The sequence below is a fragment of the Polypterus senegalus genome, chromosome 10, assembly GCF_016835505.1.
Source record: "Polypterus senegalus isolate Bchr_013 chromosome 10, ASM1683550v1, whole genome shotgun sequence".
In the NCBI taxonomy this organism is placed as follows: Eukaryota; Metazoa; Chordata; class Cladistia; order Polypteriformes; family Polypteridae; genus Polypterus; species Polypterus senegalus.
Genome location: NC_053163.1, coordinates 116,197,359 through 116,224,147, shown reverse-complemented (window position 1 = coordinate 116,224,147; position 26,789 = coordinate 116,197,359). Strand labels below are relative to the sequence as shown.

Genomic DNA, 26,789 nt, shown 5'->3' with positions numbered 1-26,789 from the left:
GATGCGCTGTGAATACTTTCTGGATGCACTGTATATTATATCCAAAAATAGTAATTACAAGTATAGTGCAAAATAAGATTACTAAAGAGCTAAAATGCTCTAATCTGGTTTTGGTAAGGTTTACTAGCTGCCCAAAAAAATTCCCAAATTAGGATAATTTTAGTGACCTGTATTTAGGTTAAATCATGGTTTCTCTGTGTGCAAGAAATCTCCTTAAATCCTGCTGTATGGGTGGTATGTTGTCACTCTGGTAGCGCTACTGCCATGCAACAAGGGGTCTGGGATTCAAGTCCGAGGTGCACCCTGCATGGGTTTCCTCCCACAGTCTAAAAACCTACAGGTTAGGGGGATTGAGGAAGCTGAATTGGCATTGAAGTGTGTGTACCCTGCCCAGGGATTGTTCCTGCCTTGAGCCGATGCATTCTGGGATAGGCTCCAGCTTCCCCATCACCCTGCTCTAAATAAGTAGGCTTACAATGTAAGGGTGGGTGAATGGGTCACCTTTTAAAAACTGTAAGGATATCCCTGTCCCACTACGCTTAGAATCCATCCAAATACTGAAGCCATGTAACCCAATTTATAGTGTAGGGTGGCCAGAGCCAACCTCAGCAACAGGAAGGCGCACCAGTCCACTTCAGGGCACACTAACTTAGATGTGCTATTACCTCAGTTGTGATGTGACAGTGAAAAGCACAGGTACACCTAAATGTTCTTGATTTACTGGGCTGTCACTTTCATTCTCATAGTTTTATTAAATAATGAGTTTGCGGTTTAGGTAGTGTAACAAGCCAGACTAATGTGAACAGTGCTATACCAATTGGTAGTGTCTTCCAACAGGTAGATCAGCTGCAACCTCCCCCTTTCCTTACTTCCATGTATTATATCAATACAAATATAAAGAGAAATGTAAAAATGTGCCTGTCATGGGTATAAGGCAAGCTCTGGCGCCCTCTGCAGGGCTACATTATCTCCTACATTTAGTCATTTATTTTCAGCACTATTCTACTGGTCATGTTTGATGCTCTATGTAAATATTCATTACTTCGTCCCCGTTTTATTTTATACCAGTTTGGCAATAATGACCATACTCACAGTTAATATAAATAAAACTCTCAGTGTACTCTCATTTATAATACCTTCTATTTCCACCCAAGTAAACATTAAAAAGCCACATTATTTACTAACAATCATGCTTTATTGAGCAAGAAACTTTTTTTTAGAAAGAAAAAAAAAAAAGCAAATTTAAACTCAGATTGTAAGCATCATTTATATTGCAATAACAGTTGTACATATTTACATTTTCTACAACTTTGTAATACAAAAAGGTAACACTAATAAAATTAATTTTAAATACAACTTTGGCATTTGTATGTATTGCTATATAGGAATGTGTAATATTACCTTTGGATTTTCTTGAACCAGACATTTTAAAATACTACATTATATTGCATAATATATATATATATATATATATATATATATATATATATATATATATATATATATATATATAATGGAGGCTTCTGCACTTCTAAAAATCAAAACAGTAATATGAATATGCCATTATACTTGTAAAATGTGCAATTTTAATTGGAATGTAAGGGAGGGTCATCAAATGACTTCAGCTGGAAAAATCCAAAACAAAGCAGTTATATATAAAAAGCCTTGATTGTCTATAAATTGTTTTTTTTTTTTAATTACCTAGTTGTGCTTGGTATACAAGCAATATAAAAAGGAGAAAAACTCTAAAATGGTTCCCTGACGAGGTCAGACAACAACATAACATATATAAATAAAAGAGTCAATTCAATTAAAAAACATAGAAATTGTTCATTGGTGTCACTAGCTGTATGTTAGATGCTATTCAAGGACTAACATGGCGGTCAGCTTTTATTATCTGGGTTGCAGTTCCTTATGTGAGTTGTCAAATTAGCACAACATATCATATCCCTTTATAGTGTTTTCCAGAATAGTAACTGCTCGGAATGTTACATATGAAATATTCTACACATTTAAAACATGACAGAGACGGGGTACCAGTGGCAGCATGTTTTATTTCTACTCTGCTTTTATTTAAAGCCTAATTTTGTTTCCTTTTTGCGATTTCATCATTGAGAATACTAAGCTGTATGCCTTTTCCTCTTTTTAAGTCAGATCTGTCTTTCTGTCTATCTTCTAAATCGGTTTATTCTAATACAGAGTCACAGGAAGCTAAACCTTGCAAGGCATCAGTCCAAGTAGTGTTATGCTTAAAAAGTGTGTGTGTGTGTGTGTGTGTGTGTATATATATATTTTTTCCCCCAGAAAAATCACAACTGTATTTTGGGTACTGACTGACTTCTGCTGATCAATAAAACGTGTTACATTACTTTTTTTCCCCAACATAGCATCACATATATAGCCAGTGTCAATGTGACTAACCAAGTGACAACACTGAGCAGTAGGTTTGCTCAAAATGATGGAAATCAACAGTCACTTCCAAACAGACAGAAAATATGACCTACTGTTGTGGTGCATTAAAAATATGGGCAAATGTCTTTCACTGCCTGGAGTTTCTGACAAGAAAGAAATGTAAGTAAATGTATTATACAAAGCAAGAAAGTCACTTAAACATGAATGAGCCACTGAATAAAAACTGGCTTCAATAAAAACTTTCAGCCACTTCAAGAATTAGATTTCTCTCCCTTGCTTTAGAACACCTAAAACATTTAACACACATTTAAATTGTAGCTCACTTGGCTAAGTCACTTTTCTGATAGTATGGGAAATTTCCTTAACTGAAAATTGAAGAAAATTCTACTCAAGAATCTTCAACTCTTGAAACATGAAAGCACCATGGAGAACACAAAGGATATTTACAATATTGTGTTTAATGTTATTGTAAAAGAATTTCGTAAAATTTGCCATGCTATGTAAACTGATGAGCCACTTATTTTTTTTTCCTTGCAGGTAAATCAGGAAAAAAAGCAAAGTGCCATTTTAAAGGATAAGTTTTGTATTCTTCAGTTTATAATTATTTCCTCACATAGTATATGCATTTGCCATGCAAAATTGTACTCTGAAGTTAAAATATTTTCAATAAATTTAAAATAATATCTTGCCCTCACTGGTGCTTTACAAGACTAATGTGCCACTTTACACCATCTGGAAAATAAAACCTTAAAAACACAGATGAACTGGCAAAAGTATGGATATAAGAAAACATGCCTTCCATGTTTCTAACACGTCTGTGACAACAAAAGGGATCTGGAAATAATCATTTTATTGTATATTCCTGGTACTATTTTTCTTGTGGTAAGAATATGTTTTCTATTTACTTGAGCGAGTTCTCACATAAATAAATAACCAACAATGTGGCACAAAAAGAATACTGTGATTGGGTCATTCAAAAGGAAATGACAGCCCCTTGGTGGTGGTGAAAGATTACTGTGAAAGAAGACAAACGCTGAGATGGGGTGGGCAACTGGTCTTCTTTTAAAATGGCTCAATCTCATAATATTGGTATTTTCTTGTTCAAAAATGACAAACTATACTACTATGTGTGTGTAATCACAAGAAGTGGATCAATAATCGACAACTGTCTTACACATATTTGATAAGTTGTTAAGCTCTTATTTTCCAGTAATGTCCCGTTAGTCTCCATTGTAAAATACCAGTGCCAGCAAGATATTTTTGAAAATTTATTGCAAACACTTAACTAGAACACAATTTTCTGTGGCAAATGCATATACAGCATGTTTGTGAAGAAACAATGTTTATCTGAAAAATACTAAAACGTATCCCTTAAGCTTTGGATGAATATTATTCCCTCGATTTTCTGGTAAATATGTTGAGTTGCTATACGAACAAATAAGAGATAATATAAGTAGCAAAAAAACTTCTACGCACTAGAAGTATTATAGCAAAAGAGGTTATATATATATATATATATATATATATATATATATATATATATATATATATATATATATATATATAAATAAAAAACAGTCAATTAAATGGCAAAATGCAGTAAAGTGCTCTGGAAATGTTATTTTACTAACAATCATTCATTACAAAAACAAGAAGCTATACTTTCACAAAAGAATCTTGACTGAGGTTATTACTGAAATGTTATTTTAATAATCGGACTCTTGTTTTCTATAACATGCTGCCAGTTGGTGTAAGAATTCCTGCTGCAATGAATGCTTAACTTCTGAGAAACAATATATGAGCATGACATTATGCCAAATGTGTATTCCAGAGAATCGCTTCAGCTTTAACTTATTTAGTTTATAAGTGTAAACATTTAATAATTCAAAAATAAACCAGAGAACTATTGTGTGGCACATTTAACTATTGCCAAATAAAAGCCTACTTTAGTATGTTTATGTGGCAAGTGACTGCAGGGATTGAAAACTCTAATGAACAAAATAGGCACCGGTTTAAAAAAAAAAAAAAAAAGGGGAAAAAAAAGCCACTCTTTAGCCAAACTAGTAACAGAAAATAAATTACAACTGATGATATCAGAGCAATAAACAAACAAGCAACACTGTTATTAATTTACTTTAAAACATTTGCATGTTAAATTATAGTTCCACAGAATAATATGAATATATTTCAAAATTAACACAATTAAAATTACAAAAAACACAGAATTATTTTCTGTACAAAGGTACCTACATGTCTGCAGTATTTTAGTAATTATTCAGCTGCATCTTCATTTTTCCAAGAAAACATTCCATCATGGTCAGTTTTGTTTAACTAGTAAAATATTCAAAATAAATGTAAAAGATTATGTAGTTTATAACAGCCTTTTCATTCTAAGCATACAAGAAGTACTTGGAATATTCACTTTGGCTAGTAAGTGATCTAAGAGAACCGTAATAGTGTACTATGAAGGCACATTTGTACTACAATAAATACATCAGCAGCACCAAAGAAGTTAAAGATGTCATCTTAATTATTATACTTTAAAATAACTGGTATCTTTGGCACAACAAACAAAGACCCTTTTTATTACTAAGCTATTTTCAACACAATAATTAAAATTTGCTGCATATACTTATTAGTAATTTAACTTATCAAGAAATGTTAAATATGGGCTTAATTTAACTAAATTGTCACAGTGGCAGCAGCAACAGCCTTTGCCAGGTTTATTTGTGTGCCAGCTGGAACATGGAGGGTGTAACAGTTATAAGAGAACAGAGGTATAGATCAGTACTTACATGTCAGCCAGAAAATGTAACTTCAAATAATAAAGACGAGATGTTAGGGGAAATTAACAGACTGTTCTAGGATACAGACCACAACACTAAAACACACTCTATGACAACTGCACTTACGAGGCATCTGGAAAAGTGCAATTTTAGGTTTTATATTTATTGGGGACTGAGTGCTCTGTGCAAAACAAAAGGTAGTAACATTATTTTAAATGTAGCCAATATCTTAAGAAACAGAATGCCAGATTAATGTGCGAGATATATTTTTGATATAGCTGTCTTTATGTAAATTACAGAATACAGAAACAGCATATTACTTTTAGTTTTAAATATAAATAAAAATAATTTGAATGAGTTCTGGGCACATACAGTATATTATGCCAAATGGAATCTTTACACAGAACATTAAAAAATGTTGAATATTGTAAAGCACAGTTATAAAAACAAATGTTGCAAAGAATGCTTCTTTTGGTTAGTATGCAGACTGTAACAAACAGAGACAGACTAATAGTCCTACCTTTATCTACAAGGTCAGGGAGAAAAACAGAAAAATAATGGAATGACGGCGCTTGGGTCTGCTGCATAGAAACATCAACAAAACAACACTGCAAAAGCACAGAAGCCTGTAAATACTGTTTACAACCTGAACATAAAAGTACTGCGGTTTCTGAATACCATAATGTAAGAACTGAGACTCTGATTTTCAACCTTTTCATTAGGTGCAGCTCAGTAGAGTGGGCATGGATTAGCCAGAAGGGTATGTAGAGGCCCTGACCGTGTCCAATGTCTAGCTGCCAAAGCTACCTATATCGATTTCTACACTTATAATGATATCTGGAAGCATTCAGTAGAAATACAGAAAACAGAAGGATTTTGCTGTGGTTTTATTTGGATTACAAGTCTTAAATTAATAAAAAACCTAACAAAAGATATAATCCAGTATTAAATCTGAATTAGTGTTATAACCACCTGGTGTCTGTCCCTGATATGTATTTATAAAACCTAATATTCCAGTATATGTATATTTCAAAGCGGTTTTGCAAGTTTCAGCAACAGTTGCGTTTTAGATCATTTTCAAATATTTTAAAGTGTCTAGAAACAGGTATGAACCTCTGTAAATGAGATTAACACAAAACTCCAGTTTTTACATTTAGAAACCAGCATGTGTAGATATGAGATACTGCATATATTTCCAGAGAAAACAAATTCAGTAGTGTCTTAATCCCAGTCCAATGCCCATGCTTTCCTGCAGGCACCTGAGCTGCTCTTCACCCAATTTAATCTTATCCTCCAGTTCCCTCTGTTCAATGAGTAGAGCCGTCTTCATTTTGACAAAGTGCTTGTAGTCCTGAAGCTGCTCTTTGCTGAGATAGCGTGAAAGCACTTCATAAACCATCCTCTCTCTTTTGTCTACATGTTCTTTTAGCTCCTTGGCTTCCCGCAGTTGTTCTGAAAGCTGTTTCTTCTTTTCCATCAAGGCCAGCTGAATAAAGCAGATCAAATCAACACGTACAATTAAGTTCATAATAACTTAATAAATTACTTTTGAATACCATCTAAGGTATATTTATTTATAAATGCAAGATCACAAAACATTACAGAAAACCAAACGTCAATCAGAATAAGCACTAAAGCTATGTTTTGCACAGATATATTGTAGATGAAACACAATACAATGGAGGACATATGAAGACTCAAGACTCTCAATGCATCATAAAACATGTATGTATTTATTAAATTTTGCTCAAAATAATCCTCTTATTTTTAGCCGACACTATTCTCATATTGGTTGTATTAAATGGGCTTATTTTGGAATAGTGGTAGGGAGGAGGTTCTGCCTTGAAACAGGTTTTGGCATGTAAGTAAATCAGTACAGTTTTCCTTTTTTGTCAGTTATTCCAGCTTCTTTATATGTGATCTAAAAATTACTTCCTGGAATGGCTGTTGTTCAGACACTCCAGTTTACACCATAATAAAACTGATGTTGCTCTCCCTCAGGAATCTTACCTAAAGAAACAAGATGTAGGAAGGTGTTCAAATAAACACTACCAGCTGGCTACATCTTTTCTTCATCTAATAAACCCTGTGGCACTGTCATCTTGATAAGATGAAAGCTTCATTTTAAAATGCTCGACAGGGATACTGATGATTGGATCCGTATGCACATCCACTCTATTTTTACATTTTATTCCTCCTCACTAAATACATTGCTTAACTTTTCCGGCTTTAAATTTTGTCTTTGCATCAATACTAAATCTGTTTTAGATCGCAATATGGATTGCTTCAGTACCTCATTATCCTTCAGCAAATTAGCAGTTAACAAGGCCCTGCAGTAGTTCTATGTCAATCTCTAGCTAGGTGACTGCTTTTACTTGCTTAAACCTTTTTCCAGGTAATTTATCTCATTTCCCCAAGCACCATAAATCTATCTCTTTTCTCTTGAATAGGATATATCCTTATTTTACATAATTTAAAAAACAAATTACTTGATGCCACTATTGTGCCATCAGCTATTTCTGTTCATAGCTCTAATAATGAAAAACTTTGCTTTAATTCCCAATGCACGCCCCAAAGTGACACTTTAATACAACCCTACTAAATAACTTGCAGGTTTGCACCAAACTGAAAACCATGTTACAGTGATTTATTTCAAATCAATTGCAACTCGGGTTACAGGCCATTCTTTTTTTTTTTTAGGAAGCTATCAAAGCTATCAAGAGAACTACTGCTCCAAGTCTGTCTTTCTCCCTCTAAATAATTTATTTAAACCAGCATATCTTCCCCAAACACCAACACTATGTTACATTTTTGTTATTTAGACATCAAACTCTTCCACAACTTAAACTCCATAGTATCCCCCAAGTTATCAGCTTGAAAGAAATACAGTAAATAATTCTGTGAATTTCTTTTTCAGATCAGCCAGCCAGCATTAAAATGAACTTTACCTTGTGTATCAATTTCAGTAACACCCTAACTCCTCTCTTGCCTTACTTATTATTCTGTCCCAAAATGAAATCTTTAGTTTTGCATAAAAAGTAACTGCGTCAGATCTGGGGCGCGGGGTGGGGGGCATTGGACATTATATCGTGATTGTGACTGAGAAAATAAGAGTGAAAAAAAAAAAGGCGCTAACTTTTACAAGTCCTATAAATTTACACCGGCTGTTACAGACAGAAATTAAATGTATTTTTTTATTGTATAGTAGTAACAATAAGAGCAGCTCACTACTCAAAGCAGTAAATTTGCAGGGGAGCTGGTTTCGAACTCACGACCTTTGGATTATAAGTCGACAGCTCTAAATGCTACACCACGGAAGCGGTCATATTGTAGTTGCCCTTTTTATGGAAGTGTTTATTTGATATTTGGCCATCAGCCTTTACATGTTATATAGTTAATGTGTACATTTTGTCATTTATTATTAAAACATGAAAAACGTTTGTTTTAATGATTTGTTTACATAGATTGTTTAGACTCAAAAATGCACATCAAGTTATTTCCCCTTACAATTCTGAGTAGCTCACTCCCAGATAATCAATCAAGGCAGCAACTGGGAGAACTTCTTGGCTTTTCTGAGGCGGGGGGGGTGGGTGGGTTTGGTGGGGGTTATATAAGGCTGCTTGGGCTTATCGACACATTTAGAAGACAGTTAGAAGAAGACATTTAGAAGAAGAGGCTGATGGAGAGGTGCGAAGGGATTTAAGGTGGGCTGGAATTACGAGTTTTTTCATTGGCTCTGGTAATTCTAGTGTTAAACCTGCCTAGAACATCAAAATCCTTCTGTGAAAACATTCTGTGGAAAAAGGAAACCAAAGTATAGTTCTTTGGTAATATACACTTGCAACTTGCTTATAGATTACAAAATGAAGCTTACAGAGAAAAGCACACATTACTGACAGTTAGACAATGGTTTCATAATGTTACAGGGCTGCTTCTGCCGCCGGGGCTTCATGTCTTGAATATATTAAGGCAATCATGAAATTAGCAGCTGGCAAATTTTAGTAAATTTCCAGCTATTTTTTTTAAGATATTTTAGATGATACACCTAACTTGGAAGGATGCCATTCATATTGACCACAATTGTATACTCTACTATATTATCACTAACCTGTTCAGTATGGCTGGCCTCCAAACTCAGATTGTTTAATGCATTCTCCACTCTTGCAAGACGACCAGACAGGGACAACAGCAGGCTGACCACTTTGTCTAAGTCCCCAATGAACATTCGGAATTTGTCTACTTCATTTGGCTTGCACACAGCTTGAACCAGAGACTCCACGTCTTCTCCTAGAGTGCAATTCACACCTATATCCTCCAGAAGGCTTTTTTGTGCTTCATGCAGAACTGATAGTTTCCTGCTCAAGCTTTCAATCAACTGTTGCTGTGGAAGCAAAACACTTAGTTAGGATCACACAATTAAAAATTTATAAAAACTGTTAAAGAATATTGACATTCAACTCAACATCCATTTTGAAAATCACAGAACTGCACCGAATGAAACTCAGGGTTCCAAAAACCAAGGGAGATCTTTAAAAGATTTTATACAACTTTTCTTCCTTTATAGGAAAGAAATTCAGCCAATTTGCATGCCCTAGTCAGTCCTGGAGGGCCGCAGTGGCTGCAGGGTTTTTGTTCCAACCCAGTTGCTTAATTAAAAAACAATCCTGGTCAATAATTACATTTCATAGCTTGTTACTGCTTTAACTCTGCCATGTCAAGTCATTCTCATATCCTACATTTTTTTTCCTTTCTACAGATATCATCCAAATGATTTGAAGTCTAAAACAGATGAGTAATTCTCAGTGCTTCACTTTTTTCTCTTCACTTTCCTTCCATGTATTTAATTGGAATACACACAGGTGTAAATGGTGACAAGCTAAATGGAGAAATGCTGTTTTTTTTGTCATTTGCATCTTATTTCCAATAAGGAGCAATTTAAAAACAACACTACAGCTGTTTAAGACTAAAATAAGCAATTAGGGTTCAAAATCTTAACCAGTGAGACAACTAAAATGAAGCAGAAGTGTTACTTAAGCAAATAAGTGCTTCTTAAGCAACTGGATTGGAACAAAAACCTGCAGTCCTCTAGGAATGACTGCCCACCACTGCCCTAGACCATGGGTGATTAACTATGGCCTTCAAGGGCAGTAGTAGCTGTACAGTATGTTTCTATTGTAATAAATTAATGAATTAGGACAAATACTGTAATAGTTTAAAATACAGGAACTCTCACTTCAAACCAGCAGAGATACCAAAGTCACTTCATATCCTTCAGCTTCTGGTGTTTGACTTGTGAACGAATAAAATTTAGGCTTAACTAAAAATAGCCAGAGACTTAAATGTTAGCCGGGGCTACAAGAAACACGTTCCACATCTACCAGATGTTCTAGGATTACTTGTGGACCCATAAGCATGATTATGCACCCCCAAACAGGTGTAACCACAAGGGGGTGCTAGAGAGCCCCAAACCACTGACACGGTAAAACTGCACACAATATATAAGTAAAATAAAGGATTTTTATTCTCAGACGGAACTTCTTCACAGTCCTCCAATAATCAGCCAAAGTAACAACACAAATACACAATTTTTCCTCCTTACTACCTCTGCTGAATGTTGCCCACTCCCTCCTGACTTTGACTCATTGAAGTTAGGCAATGGACTCCTTTTATGTCAAGACATAGGAATGCTTCTCGTGCCATACCATGTCTTCCGGGAAGCACTTCCAAGCCATAGAAAAAACAGGGCAGTCCTCTCCTGACAGCACCCTCTAACAATACCCAGTGACCCTGACAAGACTGCATTTCTGGACTCCAACTCCCAATAATTCCTGCAGGTGTCCCAAGTGAGTTACCACCTGAGGACCACTGCCACCTTGTGTTTGGGGGATGGAACAACTTCCGATTCTCGACTTCCGCTGGTCCATCTTTTACTTCACAAAGTTATTCCTTCATTCTGCTGGCCAATTTACTTGTGTCATTGTCCTGGCCTCCCATCCAGGTAATAAATTATTCTGCATTTTGGTTGATATGCCCGTTCTCCTCCAACACAGGTGAAAGGACACATCTTAGATAACAAAGAGCTGGGATTTATATGCCAGTAAGAGATAAAAAGATCAGATAAAGATAAATTCAAGTGTAGGTCTGTACTGGTTAGGTAATGCCCACACAGGCAAGCAACTTTCCGTTCTAATATGTACATTAATAACATTTTAAAACAGACTACTGATACAAGTTCCAATATCTTGTTGGACCTGACTTACATTGGTAAATCACAACCTCAATTCTAATAGACTTTAAGTGTTGAAATCACATTTTTTCTGGTGTATTTACTATGTAATATAGTTTGAATTAGATGTAGAACATGAGCATGTCAGATACAGAACAATGTTTCATGTAAAAAATAAATGAATAATAATAATTAATTTTATTTAAAGGTGCCTTTCATGGCACTCAAGGACACCTTACAATAAGTAAAAGAAAAAAGTATAATAAAACCAAATAAAATATAATAACATTAATGAAAATATGGTCATAAAGTGCAAAAAGAACACAGATCGGAGGAATAGGCAAATCTGAAAAGATAAAAGTTTTAAGTATTGATTTGAAGTTGGGAAATGAATCAATGCTGCGGATATCTTGAGGGAGGGAGTTCAAAAGATGAGGAGCAACGAAGCTAAAGGATCTATATCCCATGGTAGTTAAAAGAGCAGAAGGCATAACAAGGAGATCTGAATAAGAAGATCTAAGAGTGAGTGAGTGAGTGAGTGAGTGAGGGTAGGTAGGTCTTTTACAATTTATAACTACAATCTACAATCACTCTTTTCTACCCGAGGGAGTTTATATTGTTAACCAACACCTGCCTAAGCTTTTTTCTTTACATATACTTTACTCAATTTTGAAATCATTAAGTAAAATACTAAAATTAGATGAAAGTCTCAAGTTCCTGGATATTTATTTTAGCAGAAGCTAATTTAAAATTTTGACCTAGACAGATGTGTAGGGTTAACCATGGTCCAGTTTTACTGTTTGTTGACTCTGCATGAGCACCACACAGCTGAGTAAAGCTTGATGTCTTGCTATTCATAATATTTTTTAATTTGATGTGTTTTTTAAAGTCTGGTAATGATAACTATATAAATTCAGCATTTCACCATTTAAAATTTTTGATCATAAGGATTTCATAACCTGCAGATGTACAGAATGCCAAGAAGACCAACTTGTGCTGCATCTCCACAGCACAACACTGTTTAAATATTTCAGCTTATGTAGATTTATGATATCTGTGAATTTGGCAGTTTTCTGATGTATAAAGACAATATCCATTCTTAACCCCCAAGTTAAATACTTTCATTAATTTTACCTTTGTCTGTACTTACCCAATTTTGGCCCCTTAAAAGCTATTATTCAACTTTGACAAATGTTAAAACTGTCCATTGAAATATTTCTCTTCAAGTGAACTATTCTTCTTTACAACAAGAACAAATTGATATGGAAAGTGGACCTCTGCAAAGCTAATAACAGAGAATGATTCTGACATACAATGAAATGCTCAACGTATGAGCAGCAAAAGTAACACTGAATAATATCACGTATTCTTCTTTGCTCCAACCAACCTCTTTTGCCTGTTAAGCTGATGTCACATTACGCGACTTTCAGATTTGCCAATCTCGTTGCTGCCTCATGTCAAATCACGCAGCTCAAAATCACAGCCCATTTCACATTTACCAGCTGAACTCTGAACTACCAGCACAGTTGTGCTCACCCCTTTTTCTGACAGCCAATAGCTTACTGAGAGAGACAGTGCTTTACTAATTGTTAACAGCTGCAGTTAAGCAGCAGTCTCTGCCCTTGATTTCTATTTTCCATTCTGTAATATTATGGCAAATGCATAAAACAGGCAAGCTCCTCTTCTGTTTGTGAGATCCACAGCCCCCAATCCTGCCTGACAAAGCTGCCGCTTTATCAGTGCTTTGTCAAGGATTAATAGTCATGGTGCATTCATTCTCCTCTTTGCTGCATTCCATGCATTGTACTGCCTGCTGAACGCTTACTGGTTCTTAACTCTCATACGCAAAGAACCCACCCCTGCGACCAAAGAGAAAGTCAAACAGGTTTGACTTTCCTAGCCAATCGCAGACTAGTTGGTCTCGGTTGTTAGGTATGTCACATTAGGCAATATGCTTTACAGAAGCGTGTTGCCTACTGGCTAAGATTACGTAAATGAAGGCTAAGACTGAAAATTGCTGGGGAAATCATATAATGTGACATAGGTTTTAATGTATACAAAAAACTTACAAACGGTGAGGTTGGAGAAATAATTTATTTCTGCTCTACTTTTCTATGGTTTGGCTGATATTGTGTATTTGTTAAGGATGCAAAGTATAAAGTGTATTACTGTAGATATGAAATTAACCAGAAACCAATTTCATTATTCACTCTCATGAATCAATGAAATTAAATCTTGATAACAACAACAAAATCTTGACAGACATACTACCATTTACTGTACCTTTTTTAAGGTGAGCTCATCATCCTCCTCTTCTGTTGCCATCCCTGGTAATTCCTTCATCTTATTTAGTAACTCTGCTTTAGCAGCTGACGTGCTATAGTAAGCTGAACAAGAGGTGGAATTTACTGAGGAGCCGGAGATAGGAGGTGGAGAGGGAGGAGCTATCTGTACAGGACACCTGTAGCCAAAAAGGAAAATTTGATCATTTTAACCTTTTTTAAATTTACTTAACACAGGTAACTTGCAAATTTAATTGGGCTACCTTATTGTTGGATTTACTGTGCTAAGTCAATAGCATCAATGTAAAGTTAATTTTATTTATTGGATAGATTTTTACTACGGTACCAACACTTAGCTGGGTGTTGCAAAGGATCAGCCTGTGATGAACTGTATGAAAAAAAATAGTTTCTCAATAATATAAACATTTTTGCAACTGATAGAGGCTGATGACTAATCTAAACAGAACAACATGGCAAATTTTAAAAAAATGCAGCTTATACATTGATTTCCAAAGCAAAGGAAGTGTGGTTGTTTAATGGTCCAGGAGAGAACAGCAAGTTACCTGCAGTTATGAGCAAACACCAAATTTTATAAAATGTTCAAAAGTGATTAAAAAGGGTCTCAATGCGAAATAAAGCACAAAAGTTTGACTTCTAATATGGGTTTATGCTATTCTTTTATATGAATGTCTTGCTTGATTAAACTTATTTTCCCGTTAATTCCTATTTTTGAAGAAAAATTAATTTTAATGAATATATTTCCTAAAATTCATTGCAAGACATAACCTTTTATTCTGCTGGAATCCAGGCACTTCCAGGCAGATGGCGCAAGTGCATTGAGAAGGGTGGAGACTAACTACATTGAGAAATTATATTATTCATTTTCAGAAGTTTCGTTCCATTTTCTAATAAATCCCACTTTCTAACTTTAGCTTGACTCCCCATCGTGCATGCATGTACTTGAGTTTGGAACATTTCCACTCATATTCTGGTATGGAGGTTTGTGAATAATGCTTCTCAAGTTATTAATATTGGTAGTATTTCTATTATAAATTTTCTTTTTCCAACTTTTTACTGCATTTTGTTTATACATATATATATGTGTAATGGTGGTCCACTTTTTCTTTACTTCCTGTTTTAGTTATCAGCACTTCTGTTCATTTTCAAATACTATCATTGTCCATGCAATTATTTGTATATTAATGTTTATTTTTCATTTAGATTTTTGCTTTGTATATAATTTATCTCATCTTTGATATTTTTGTTATTCAATACCTAAATGGTTTTACTTGTATGCTACATGCAGTTATATATTTCCTTTTTTTGTATTTTTTAATATTATTCTTGGATTTGTTTAATACAGACTTTACCAATTGCAGAGCTATTTATTATTTGGTTCGCATATTCTCCCCATGCCTGGATGGGTTTCTTCCAACATACTAAAGATGTACTTGTACAGGACTGGTTAATTGACAAGTCTAAATTTGTATTATTGTGGATGTGGTGCCCTATCCAGAGTTGTTTCCTGTCTTTTGCAAAGGGCTGCCATTATAGGATCTTGACTCCTGGAATACCAAAATGGATTATGCAGGTTTAAAAATGTAAGAAAACAAAAGTACCTAGAAAGTGTGCAAATGCTATAAAAGAGGAATTTAAATCCAAGACTCTGGAATTGTGAATCAGGAGACTGACTGGTGCACCACTATTTCATCCTACTCACAACAGTGCCTACATATTTTAATTCACTTTTTTTTTTAATCTACAGTTGTGTTCAAACCATGTTGACCAAAGGTTGAGGACACCAATTCAAAAAGAAAATGTAAGCATGTTTACTGTTTAATCACCTATTTTAAAAGGTCCTTTATACCTATTGATCATGTAATTGTACGCAACTGAGAAAATCTGCAACATAAAGTAACGATTATAAGAATGTTAGCTATGCTGACAGTTGAGGATATGGAATACAAAATGAAAATAAACAATAAAATCTATTGGGTTGAGTAAGTAAACACTCTGTTAGCAGAAACTGATTACATCTTGCCTAAAGAGGGGGCTTGAGTTGCCTCAAAAGCTTGCATATTGTCATCTTTTTAGTTAGCCAATGAAAGGTATAATTTTGCTTAACCACTCCTTAATGAAACTGACAAATACTTTTGGACTTACACATCAGGTTTCTTTTCCACACTTATTTCCTGGATATTATGAATTTTCTTTCTTTGCTCTATTAGCCTTTTATCTTGACTCCATGGGAAGATCTCTCCAACAAGATCAAATGCACTAAGCAATTTAACTCTGGGGTCCAGAAGCGCTGATAGAGAGCAGTCTGTACCCACTATCTCATTCAGTAGTTCTTCAGGGGTTAGGGAAACCAGAGTTTTCTTCAACACAAGCAGCTGAGGTTGTCCTTCACCTTTCTTGGAAAAAGTATCAATATCCGTCTCCAAAATATCCAGATGTCTTTGAACTGCTGACTTAACTGGGCCATGTCTTAGTTGTACTTCCTCTGCTGCATGCTTTACTTCATGGGCACACTCATCTATGTTGGTTTCTAACAGACTTGAATCAATTGTAACAGAGTTCTGAGTAGACCTTTTGTACTCCTCAGGCCCTTTGTGCCCGTCCTCATTTTGCTCATAATTCATTGCAAAATAGGACTCGGAGAGTGTTTCAGGCTTTTTACCATAGTGGAGGATACTGCTGGAAGAAGGTTTCTTGTCATGAATCATGCTTCTCTGGGTTATGGGCAATGAGATGGGTAGGACATCTTTATTATCTCTTTGGTCTATTGCTCTGTAATAATGTCATTTAGAAAATAGAGTTAAAAATACTGTTGGAACAAAAAGAAAAAAGCTTTAAAAATAGTACATATACATACACATAATTACTGTTAAAAGGGATATCATAAATGGCAGAACACACACATGCACACTCCTCATTCTAACAAAATACAAATTCAAATAATAGGAGTAATTTAAAACAGCATTATCAGCTCAAATAAATAATTTACTTTTAAGTTACCTATAGAGTACATATTTATTATTCCGTTTATCCTGATGCCTAAGACTATATGAACATGATTCAAACAGCAGCCATATAACAACTTGTATTAACGTTGTGCTGGACCATTTAAAGTTGTACACAGTATATATAAACTCAGCCCTTACTGCGTCATCCTCTATCAGTATCTACAACAAGCATTTTGGTCTAGATGTCGTCAGCACTCACAGTTTGATAAGAACCAGCAATAGGAGACTGAAATGAATCTATGGCAGCAAAACGTACAGCTGGGCAATGACACCATAGCTGATCATGTTGGCAAAAATGGAATAGTAAGAATGTCACGATAAAATACCAGAACTTTAGTGAAGTCAAAGAGTTAATGCACACAGCTATTGCCCTCCCAGCTATAGAAATGGCAGAAAACCACCAAATGTCACTAATGAGTCATCCTCGGAAGAAAAGGATTAAGATGATCTTCAGATTCTACAGGAAGGACCTTGCCATACTCTGTACATTTAACAATTACCACAATCCAAGCCGACAATAAATTCAAGAAATCTAAGGTGGACACTGTAACATGGAAGACCTAGAACATAATGTTTACATACAACTGTGAGTAGCACCCAAGGTATTTCAGTAAAAAAAAGTATTTATGAACTTCACAACAACTTAGTTTAATCCAGACAAAAATGGTTTCATTACCAAATGAATGGATAATATCAGAAGTAAAAGATCTGCTAGCACAAGAACATATAAAACTTAAGGAGAAGATACAAAAGTATGGTATGGAAAAAAGTAATGCTATACAGAATAGTTTGATGAATGTGAAGATTAGGAGTATCATCATTGAGTCATTCAAATAATAAACACAGACTCGTATTGAAAGAACAAAATAAGGTATTAACACATTTACCGTGCCAGTTCCAGCTCACGGATCTGGCATTGTGAACTGGCTAAGAGTTCCTGAAGATGCAGTATGAAAAAGGAAAGCTCCTAACCTGAGAGAAGCTCATTATCCAAAAGTAAAGTTTAAAAGATTTTGTATCAAGAAATAAGTTTGTGGATATGGACTCAATGAAACAGAGTCAAGTTACAACCAAGCCATGGTGCCTACATTCAGCTAGACAAAGACAAGTGTCACAAGATTCACTCATTGTCTGCCAAAGATACTGCAAATGCAATAAAGACATAAGGTAAGCAAGAGACTGCAGTCCACTGCAAAAAAATATCAGCTCCAGAATAGAGAAAACTGAACTGCTCTAAGACAAGCTATTATACAGACAATTTTATACAAAGTTTCTTTGACCAGCAACTGACAAACATCTGAAGTATGGTTAATCAGTTCTAAGCTCAAAGAAAAATAGAGTGATCAATAATACAAGTAGCAGCGCAGACCCAGGCACCTAATCCCAGACACCACCAGAAGAAATCCTTGAAATAATCTAGTGTTGAATGTGCAGTTAACCCAAACAGGCTATTAGTCAGAAAGGTCTGGGCTGCGCTATGCTAACACCATATAAATACAACTGAAAAAACAAAATGTTGGCCAGCTAAAATAATTTGAGTACCAGAGCCTGACAAGTACTAATTACCAGAACCAATGAGGAATGAATGTTACACAAACACTATCACCACCACATGGGATGTACCAATTATAACACATCAGACTCTCAGCAACCTTCCTTAATAAAAGTGCCCAATAAAGAAAGGGAACAGTCGGTCAATATAGATAATCCCGATGACACAAACATCATGATTAAAGTAGCTGATTGATAAACACATTAAATACAAAGACTTGAAAATTGAGACTGAACTAAATGTGGAATATGAAGACCAAGGAAATACTTGTAATGGTGGATGTACTGCTCAAGAGTGGTTTTGATAAAAATTCTGAAATGCGACCAGGCCATCCAGTTGCAGGCAAAGTGCAGAAGATCAAATATTACAGTCACTGGTACAGCACAAATTTGATGCAGCTCTCTTAAATTTTTGTTGAAATCTGAACTTGTATCAGCTTACAAGCTGAGAAGATATAAATATAATGGCATTAATAACAAAGTACAACATATCAGCCACACAGAATCTACAGTTTAACTAAGTAATGAGGAAGGTTCAGTCAAAGAATATATACTGTCATGGATGCGCTTCAGAGGACCTCCTCACAGGATCGGGTAAGGTATATAATAGTCCACTGCAGCGGGAGGGGATGCTGTCGCTGACCTTCTTTCCTCCTTCCAAGAAGCCATCCATTGTTGGCACTTAACCCCACCCATTCTGGGGGCCATCAAGATAAGAAGACAGGCTGCCCAGAGAGGATTTGCTGGGACCCGGGAGCACTTCACGAGATGGACCTCCAGATTGTTTACTGAAAAGTCTCACGCTATGCGGAAGTAGCCTTGATCGTGCTGAATCAACAAGAATTTTCTGTTGCATTTTTGTGAACATTTTTATTTTGTTTCAAACTTTACTAAATAAGATGACCCAGCTGGAGGCTTTACTATTCATCTAATGTCTGTCCTCCCTTACCACACCCACCACAATATGTAAAATTCTACTCCAGTGTCCACAAATTTCACTGATCAATTTAGAATCACCTTCTCCAAAAACCCAATGTGGCACAACCTAGAAAGTAAATCTAAAGTATCTCCTTCCACTTTAATTCAGTTATACTGGACTTAAAATACAGTGTTAAAATGGTTAGCAAAAAATTGCCTTTTTTGAGTGAAGGGGTGAGGAGACACACTAATGCGCATATTAATTAAGTGTTAAAGAGCAGGGAGAACTATTTTGTTATATGACTGCTTCTTTTGAATCCTCCCTATTTGTCTCTTACAGTGGGAAACGTAAACAACACATTTAAAAAACTTGATATTCATTTTACAAGTCATTTAGCTGTAATATGTGAAGGAGAACTAAAGCAAGTAATTTCTGGGTGATAAAGGCTTTGCTTTTCTCACATTGCCATGGTCAGTCCAGCTACTTATATTTTTATGATTGATTTTCAGCAAAAAAACACACACAACTATGATATATATACACATGAATTGTTTTAAGAGATAATGCATTTTTAAAACACCAGACAATACTTGAACTGTGGCATCCATTAAGACACTTTATGCTCTGTCTAAGCTGTTTTTATTCTTGAACTGCCAGGAGTGCCATGGACTCATGGTGGATTATCTTAAGAAATGATGTCTGCTTCTGCCATGGGGCTGACAAGCACCAAGTACACAGGTGCACACAAAAATGGACAGCAGATGTCAGGATGTGGGTTGCCATTGGCTCCAACACGCTTTTTATTAGGAGCAGTTTGACTGTGGCACACTATGCCGAGATTCTGTCATCGTATTTCAAATTCTTTCTCAGTACACATATAGTGGTCGTTAATGTAACGTAGTTTGAGATATATACACATATACACACACTGGTTGTTAAAGTTGAACAATTTTGTAAAAAAAAAATAGGTAATGTTCTTGGATATATATATTTTGCTAGGAATCTTGTCATTTTTGATTCTTCTCTTTCTTATTCTACTCACATTCTTCACATTAAGGAACTCTCTTACTTCCACCTTCATAACATATCCCATGTTCATTCATTCCTCTCCTTTTTCAATGCTGAGAAAGTTAATGTTCTTATTACACCCTGCATCGACTACTGAAACTCGTCATTGGCAGGTACCCCTTCTGAGCTGTAACTGCAGCTCCGACTGATTCAAAACACAGCTGCAAGAGTGCTCACATGGACCTGCAACAGCGAGCACATAGCAGACATTATGCTCTGCCTTCACCAAGTCCCTGTGTCTTACAGGATAGAGTATATAATTCTGTTGATAACCTATAAAGTTTCACATGGCCTTGTACCCAACTGCTGTACTTCAGTAATTTCCCTCACCTCTACAATTCACTGATCCACTGATTCTGGCTGTCTAATTGTGCTAAAAACTACCCTGTGTTCTAAGGGTGATAGAGACCAGAATTAGATCAGCCGACTCATATCATTCTTTCAAAAAAAACCAAAAAACTAAAAAAAAAAAAAGTTTTTTTTTTTTTAAATGAAGACATTTAACTTACCCTGACATTCTGACCCTTCTTTCAGTTTAACCCAGGAAGATTTGTGTTTGTACAACAAATGATATTATTTGTTCAGGGTTTCGTATTTAGTATTTTATTCTGTTTTATTGTCACTTATTCTATTTCAATGCTTTGTATATCCTGTAATTAATTTAGTATTTTATGCAGATATTATGTATAACCAATGCTGTATATACCTTTTTGTCATTTGTAAATTTATATGAAGCATTTTGAGCATGTGAAAGGGGTTATATAAATAAAATATATCATTATTTTATTAATTTTAAAGAGGCATACAAGAATGTAGTGTAGCATAATTTCTCAGGTTGCTCAAAAGGTTGCTACTACCACCTAGTGGACATTATATTTATCAATTATACAGCATGGAGACAGGTTTAGCATCAGATAATGCAGGATACACGCTTAAAACGACATACTGTACATGAATGAAATTAACTCTAAAATGTTTATTCCTGAGTTTAAGCATAACTGCCATATTTATAAACCGAAACGCACATATTCTTTTAGTCTTTGTCTCCATTTTATTTTCTATGCTAATGTATTAACTTAATATAAGTCATTAATATATGTAAATTCTATTTTTAGAGTCACTCTATATGTAAAATATGCAGATTCTCCATTTCTGTGTGGGTTTTTATCCAGGAACTCCAGTTTTTGATTAGCCCAGCATGAGTTTAGTGTGTGTCTCTGGTGTGTGCAGTGAATTGGGTCCAAATTACTGGCGGTACTATGTTCTATGGTGATGCAATAACATTCGATTGAAGAGCATGATAAGAAAAGTTGCTGGTACTTGGTAGTAACATTGTAAAACTTCTAGCATTTAAAGTTGTACACAGTATATATCAACTCAACCCTTACTGTGTCCTCCCTCTATCAGCATCTACAACAAGCATTTTGGTCTAGATTTCGTCAGCACTCACAGTTTGATAAGAACCAGCAATAGGAGCCTGACATGAATCTATGGCAGCAAAAAGTACAGCTGGGCAATGACACCATAGCTGATCATGTTGGCAAAAATGGAATAGCAAGGATGTCACGATATAATACCAGAACTTTAGTGAAGTCAAAGAGTTAATGCACACAGCTGCTGACCTCTCAGCTATAGAAATGGCAGAACACCAACAAATGTCACTAATGAGTCATACTTGGAAGAAAAGGATTAAGAAGATCTTCAAATTCTACCTCAAGGACCTTGCCATACTCTGTACATTAGCGTTTCTCAAACTTTAAGTATTTGCGACCTGAGTTTTCATAACAGTTTTAATCGCGCCCCCCCCCAACATTTTTTTTTTTAAATGTAGATGCATATTTTATTATACCTACTTAACTTTTATCAACATTTATCTAACTATATATTTATTGTTCTAGTATCAGAATGTAGTTTAAGTTAATTTGTTTTGGTTTCAACAGATTTTTTTCATATTTCTGATTCTTGTTTTCTTTTTTTCACATCTTTGCGCCCCTAACCCCCACCAGGGGCCTGCCCCACAGGTTGAGAACCACTGCTGTACATTTAAGAATTTCCACAATCCAAGCCGACAATAAATTCAAGAAATCTGAGATGGACAGAGTAACATGGAAGACCTGGAACATAATGTTTATATCAAACTGTGAGTAGCACCCAAGGTATTTCAGTAAAAAAAGTATTCATGAACTTCATAACAACTTAGTTTAATCCAGACAAAAATGGTTTCATTACCAAATGACTGGATAATATCAGAAGTAAAAAAAATAAAGTAAAAGAGAAGTAAAATAACTGCAAAGAAAGGTTTATATCTGTGAGACCTATGCCTTATTATAAACATTTTGCATGCACACATGGCAACTCATATAAAAGTAAATTCCCACTAGTTTGGAATTTGATAGAATTGAAACATTCAAAATTCACTGGTTATACATAAAAAGGTTACCTTAAAAAATCATAAAATATTCACCCTTGTGAACTTGTTTCCCCACATGAAACCATAAAGTATTTCATTTTTGCCAATTAAAACACAATTTATTCAATAGTTAAAGTGAGAAATAAAGACATTCTTGTAGAGGAGGAGAGGTTAGGAGCACACACTGATAAAATGCATTGCCGCACCCACCACACGAAAAACCAACTCAAGATCCAGATTCGGACCCGAATGCAGCCACGCAACGGGTGATACCTCCGCACCACACTAGTTCAGATGGAATTTAAGTTAGTTAAAAATGAAAAACAATAACTGATATCTCAAATCTTCAATCCCTGGCTATGATACATGTAAATTACTTCAGAAGTAACCATTCATCTTTTCTAACTCATTTAATTACTTGGTTGGAGTACATTTGTATGGAAGTGAGATGTTCCATAAGCTTTTATAATAAATACATACGAATCTGGGGGATTTTTCTGTTAGTGTATTTCCTAAGAAATGATACACCATTAAAGCCTAGGCATATTCCAAACTGATCTAAGACAAGGTTTTTGAAAAAAGCCAGTCATGGCTAGGATATGAGAAAATTAAAATGCACATAATATAAATCATATACAGTGAAGTCAATCACCAAAAATGAACATCTACCAGAACTCCGTACTAAGGAAAGCCACCACAAGGCATAGTGCAACTCTAAAAGCACTGCAGACAGGTGTGCATGATGGAAACAAGAGAAGCTGCATGCACACTTCATAAATCTGGATTTTATGGAAAGGTGGAAGGAAGAAAATACCCTCATATCACAGCTAGGTCTGGGTTTGCCTAAGGACATGTAACTAACTCAACAATTTTGAAGAAGATTATATGGTCTAATGAGATCAAATAAAACTGCATTTTTGGACTTCAATGTTAAGTGCTATCCTTGATGTAAGCCTAATACTGAACATCTTACTGAGGAAGACCATTCCTCCAGTAAAGCATGGTGGCATCATTGTACTTTGTGGATGATTCTTTATGGCAGCAACTGGAAAACTCACAAAAGATAGATGAAAATAGATGTACAGAAAAATCCTTGAGGAAAACCTGCATACAGGCCGCAAGAACATTTGGAAAATGATTTATCACAGGACAATGACCACAAACGTAACTGCAAAAGTCATAATATAGTGGCTTAAAACCAAAAGGGTTAATGTCCATGAGTTGCCCAGTCAACACCCAGACCCCTGTTCAACACCGCATCTGTGGAAAGACTTGCATGCTGCAATTCACAAACAGTCTTCATTCAACTTAATGGGTTTTGAGCAATTTTTCCAATAAGAATGAGCACAAATTCCAGTGTCAAGATGTGCCATGGTGATAGAGACTTTCCAACGAAAATCACAACTTTAGTCACTACCAAAGATGATTGTACCAAGTCTTAACCCTGGAGGGTGAATACCTACATTATCAATTATTTTCTGTTTTTATCAATTTAGAAAAAAACTGACTTTATAAAGTTCATCATATTGAAAAAAGTGACAAACAACTCCGTTAAATACATCACAGTCCCATACTGAAACACAATTCAATGTTAAAAAGTCCAAAGGGGTGAATACTCCCGAGTCTCAAGGCAGATAACAGTTAAGAGTGAAGGTTAAATGTACCGGCTACTTTTATATTGTTTTGTCCCTAGGACTAATCTATTCAAAATTAGATGTACAGTAATCCCTCGCTATATCGCGCTTCGACTTTCGCGGTTTTACTCTATCGCGGATTTTAAATGTAAGCACATCTAAATATATATCACAGATTTTTCGCTGGTTCGCGGATTTCTGCAGGCAGTGGGTCTTTTAATTTATGCTACACGCTTCCTCAGTTTGTTTGCCCTGTTGATTTCATACAAGGGACGCTATTGGCGGATGGCTTAGAAGCTACCCAATCAGAGCATGTATTACATATTAACTAAAACTCCTCAATGCTATAAGATATGCATCCCGCGGAGCTTGATTGTTTGCTTGTCTCTGCCTCTCTCTCACCCTCTCTGACATTCTCTGCGCCTGATGGAGGGGCTGTTTGCACAGAGGCTGTTTGCTTAAAAGATACTGACGCTCCTCTAAAAAAATGCAGCTTTATTGCGGTGCTCGGCATATTTTAAAAGCACACGTATTGATTTTTTGATTGTTGCTTTAATCTCGCTCTCTCTCTCTGCGCCTGACGGAGGAGATGTGAGCAGAGGGGCTGTTTGCACAGAAGCTGTTTGCTTAGAAGATACTAACGCTCCTCTAAAAAATTCTGCAGCAAACTTAAAAGCACAAGTATTGATTTTTTGATTGTTTGCTTTTCTTTGCGAGCGCTCTCTCTCTCTCTCCTCTGAAATTCTCTGCTCCTGAAGAGAAGAAGATCTATTTGCATTCTTTTAATTGTGAGAAAGAACTGTCATCTCTGTCTTGTCATGGAGGACAGTTTAAACTTTTGACTAAAGGGTGTTATTTTCATGTCTAGAGGGCTCTAATAATGTTAACAGTGTGGGAGAGTTTATAAGGGCTTAAAATATATAAAAATAACTACACAAACATATGGTTTCTACTTCGCGGATTTTCGTCTATCGCGGGGGGTTCTGGAACGCAACCCCCGCGATCGAGGAGGGATTACTGTAAACTGTGTTTAGGATGAATCTGAACGAAATAACGTGTGTAAAATTAATTCTCTGAAACTCTTTACTCATTTGAATAAAATAACCTCAGCACTTGAAAGCTTTGCTAAAAACATAAAATATCACAAAAGAATGCTTGCGGGGTAGTTTAACAACATACATTTTATTACTCAAAATATTAATTTATACATCTCTATTAAAACAGTTAAGTGACTCACTCTGGGGCTTACATCTTCAACCTTAACAGTTACCATGAATACGTCTTACTATTATGTCACATGCCTTTTATGAACTGCTTTTGTAGAAAAGGAGTGCCCACTCACCTGGACTGAGAAACATCTGTAAGGGCACATTTGCCCATAATCCTTGAAACATGAAAATCTTCAGATACCTGAGGATTCATTTCTTGTTTTTCTGTCCAGGAGGCTGAACTGATGGATTTGGGGGGTGATGTATATTGTTGAAATATTTCAGAGTTTGCAAGCTCTTTATGACAATACATGTAACTTTCAGAGACATTCTTTGTAGGCAGGCTTTGTGATCGATGTCTAGGTAACTTTAGATCAGTAGATGGCACTGTTGATTCTGAAGGTGGATTAAGCGTGTTATTAGGTAAGGTTGGTGTGTCTGAAAGAAAATATGAACTGCAGTGGGTGTGGTGAGATGCCCTTCTCTGTTTATACTTCTCCCAATCTGGAGGTGGTGGTCTAGGAGGAGGTGACCCTTTCTTCTGGGTAGCATGGTCAAAAACAGCATGATTGCTTCCTTGTCTTACTTCTTCCGGGTCAAAGAAAATTACCTGCCCCTCCATTATTGCATTTCTGTGCAACTTTTTCACATCCACAGAAATGTTATTATCTGACATGGCTCTCATTCTCTGAGTGTTCTTATTATGGTCTTCTATTTGTTCCTCAGTGGGAGACACATCTCTTTTAACTATATTCCAGTCTGAAGTGGATACAGCATGTTGATGGCTCCAGTTTCTTTCAGTGGGGCTTTGACATTGTTGAAATGTATCTCCATAGTTTATGCCGTCCCTACTGTAGTGGAATTCCCTAGAAAAAGAAAACATATTAATAAAGAATTGTCCTAAAATACATTCATTAGTTTTCCTTAAAGCAGATCATTTATATAGTTTAACTAGTAGGCAATTAAAAAAAATAAATTAAATAATTGTTATACTGAAAAAATGTAATCTTTTTAAGCTTTAACTGAAGACAGTTTGTTGATTCATCACAAAGCAGAAACGAACTTGAACCATAAGCAATTGGCAGACTGCTCAAATGTTTAAGAAAAAAAAAACCAAGTGCTCCGTACAAGGAACAAAATTTTATGAGGTTTGAAGATTAAAGGTCACTCATTTAATGTAATACAATAATTTACATCAAAGCACAGCAAAAGCATGGTATTAAATTTGAATAAAATATGCTACAATAAAGTGCAAAATGTTTTAGTA

The 26,789-nt window shown here is 35.5% G+C and overlaps 1 protein-coding gene across 2 annotated transcripts in view; it reads right to left on the bottom strand.

Annotated features, from left to right (window-relative positions):
- Nucleotides 1-6,070: 6,070 nt before the first annotated feature.
- The window catches only part of shroom4 (shroom family member 4), a 130,197-nt gene continuing 109,478 nt past the window's right edge, over nucleotides 6,071-26,789 (bottom strand). For both annotated transcript variants that reach the window (XM_039766376.1, XM_039766377.1), the window contains 5 exons: nucleotides 25,657-26,388; nucleotides 15,870-16,496; nucleotides 13,708-13,885; nucleotides 9,307-9,579; nucleotides 6,071-6,684 (listed from right to left, as the gene is read on the bottom strand). In XM_039766376.1, the coding sequence (XP_039622310.1) occupies nucleotides 6,409-6,684; nucleotides 9,307-9,579; nucleotides 13,708-13,885; nucleotides 15,870-16,496; nucleotides 25,657-26,388 (2,086 nt within the window). In that variant the 3' untranslated portion in view covers nucleotides 6,071-6,408. The remainder of the gene's footprint in view (nucleotides 6,685-9,306; nucleotides 9,580-13,707; nucleotides 13,886-15,869; nucleotides 16,497-25,656; nucleotides 26,389-26,789) is intronic.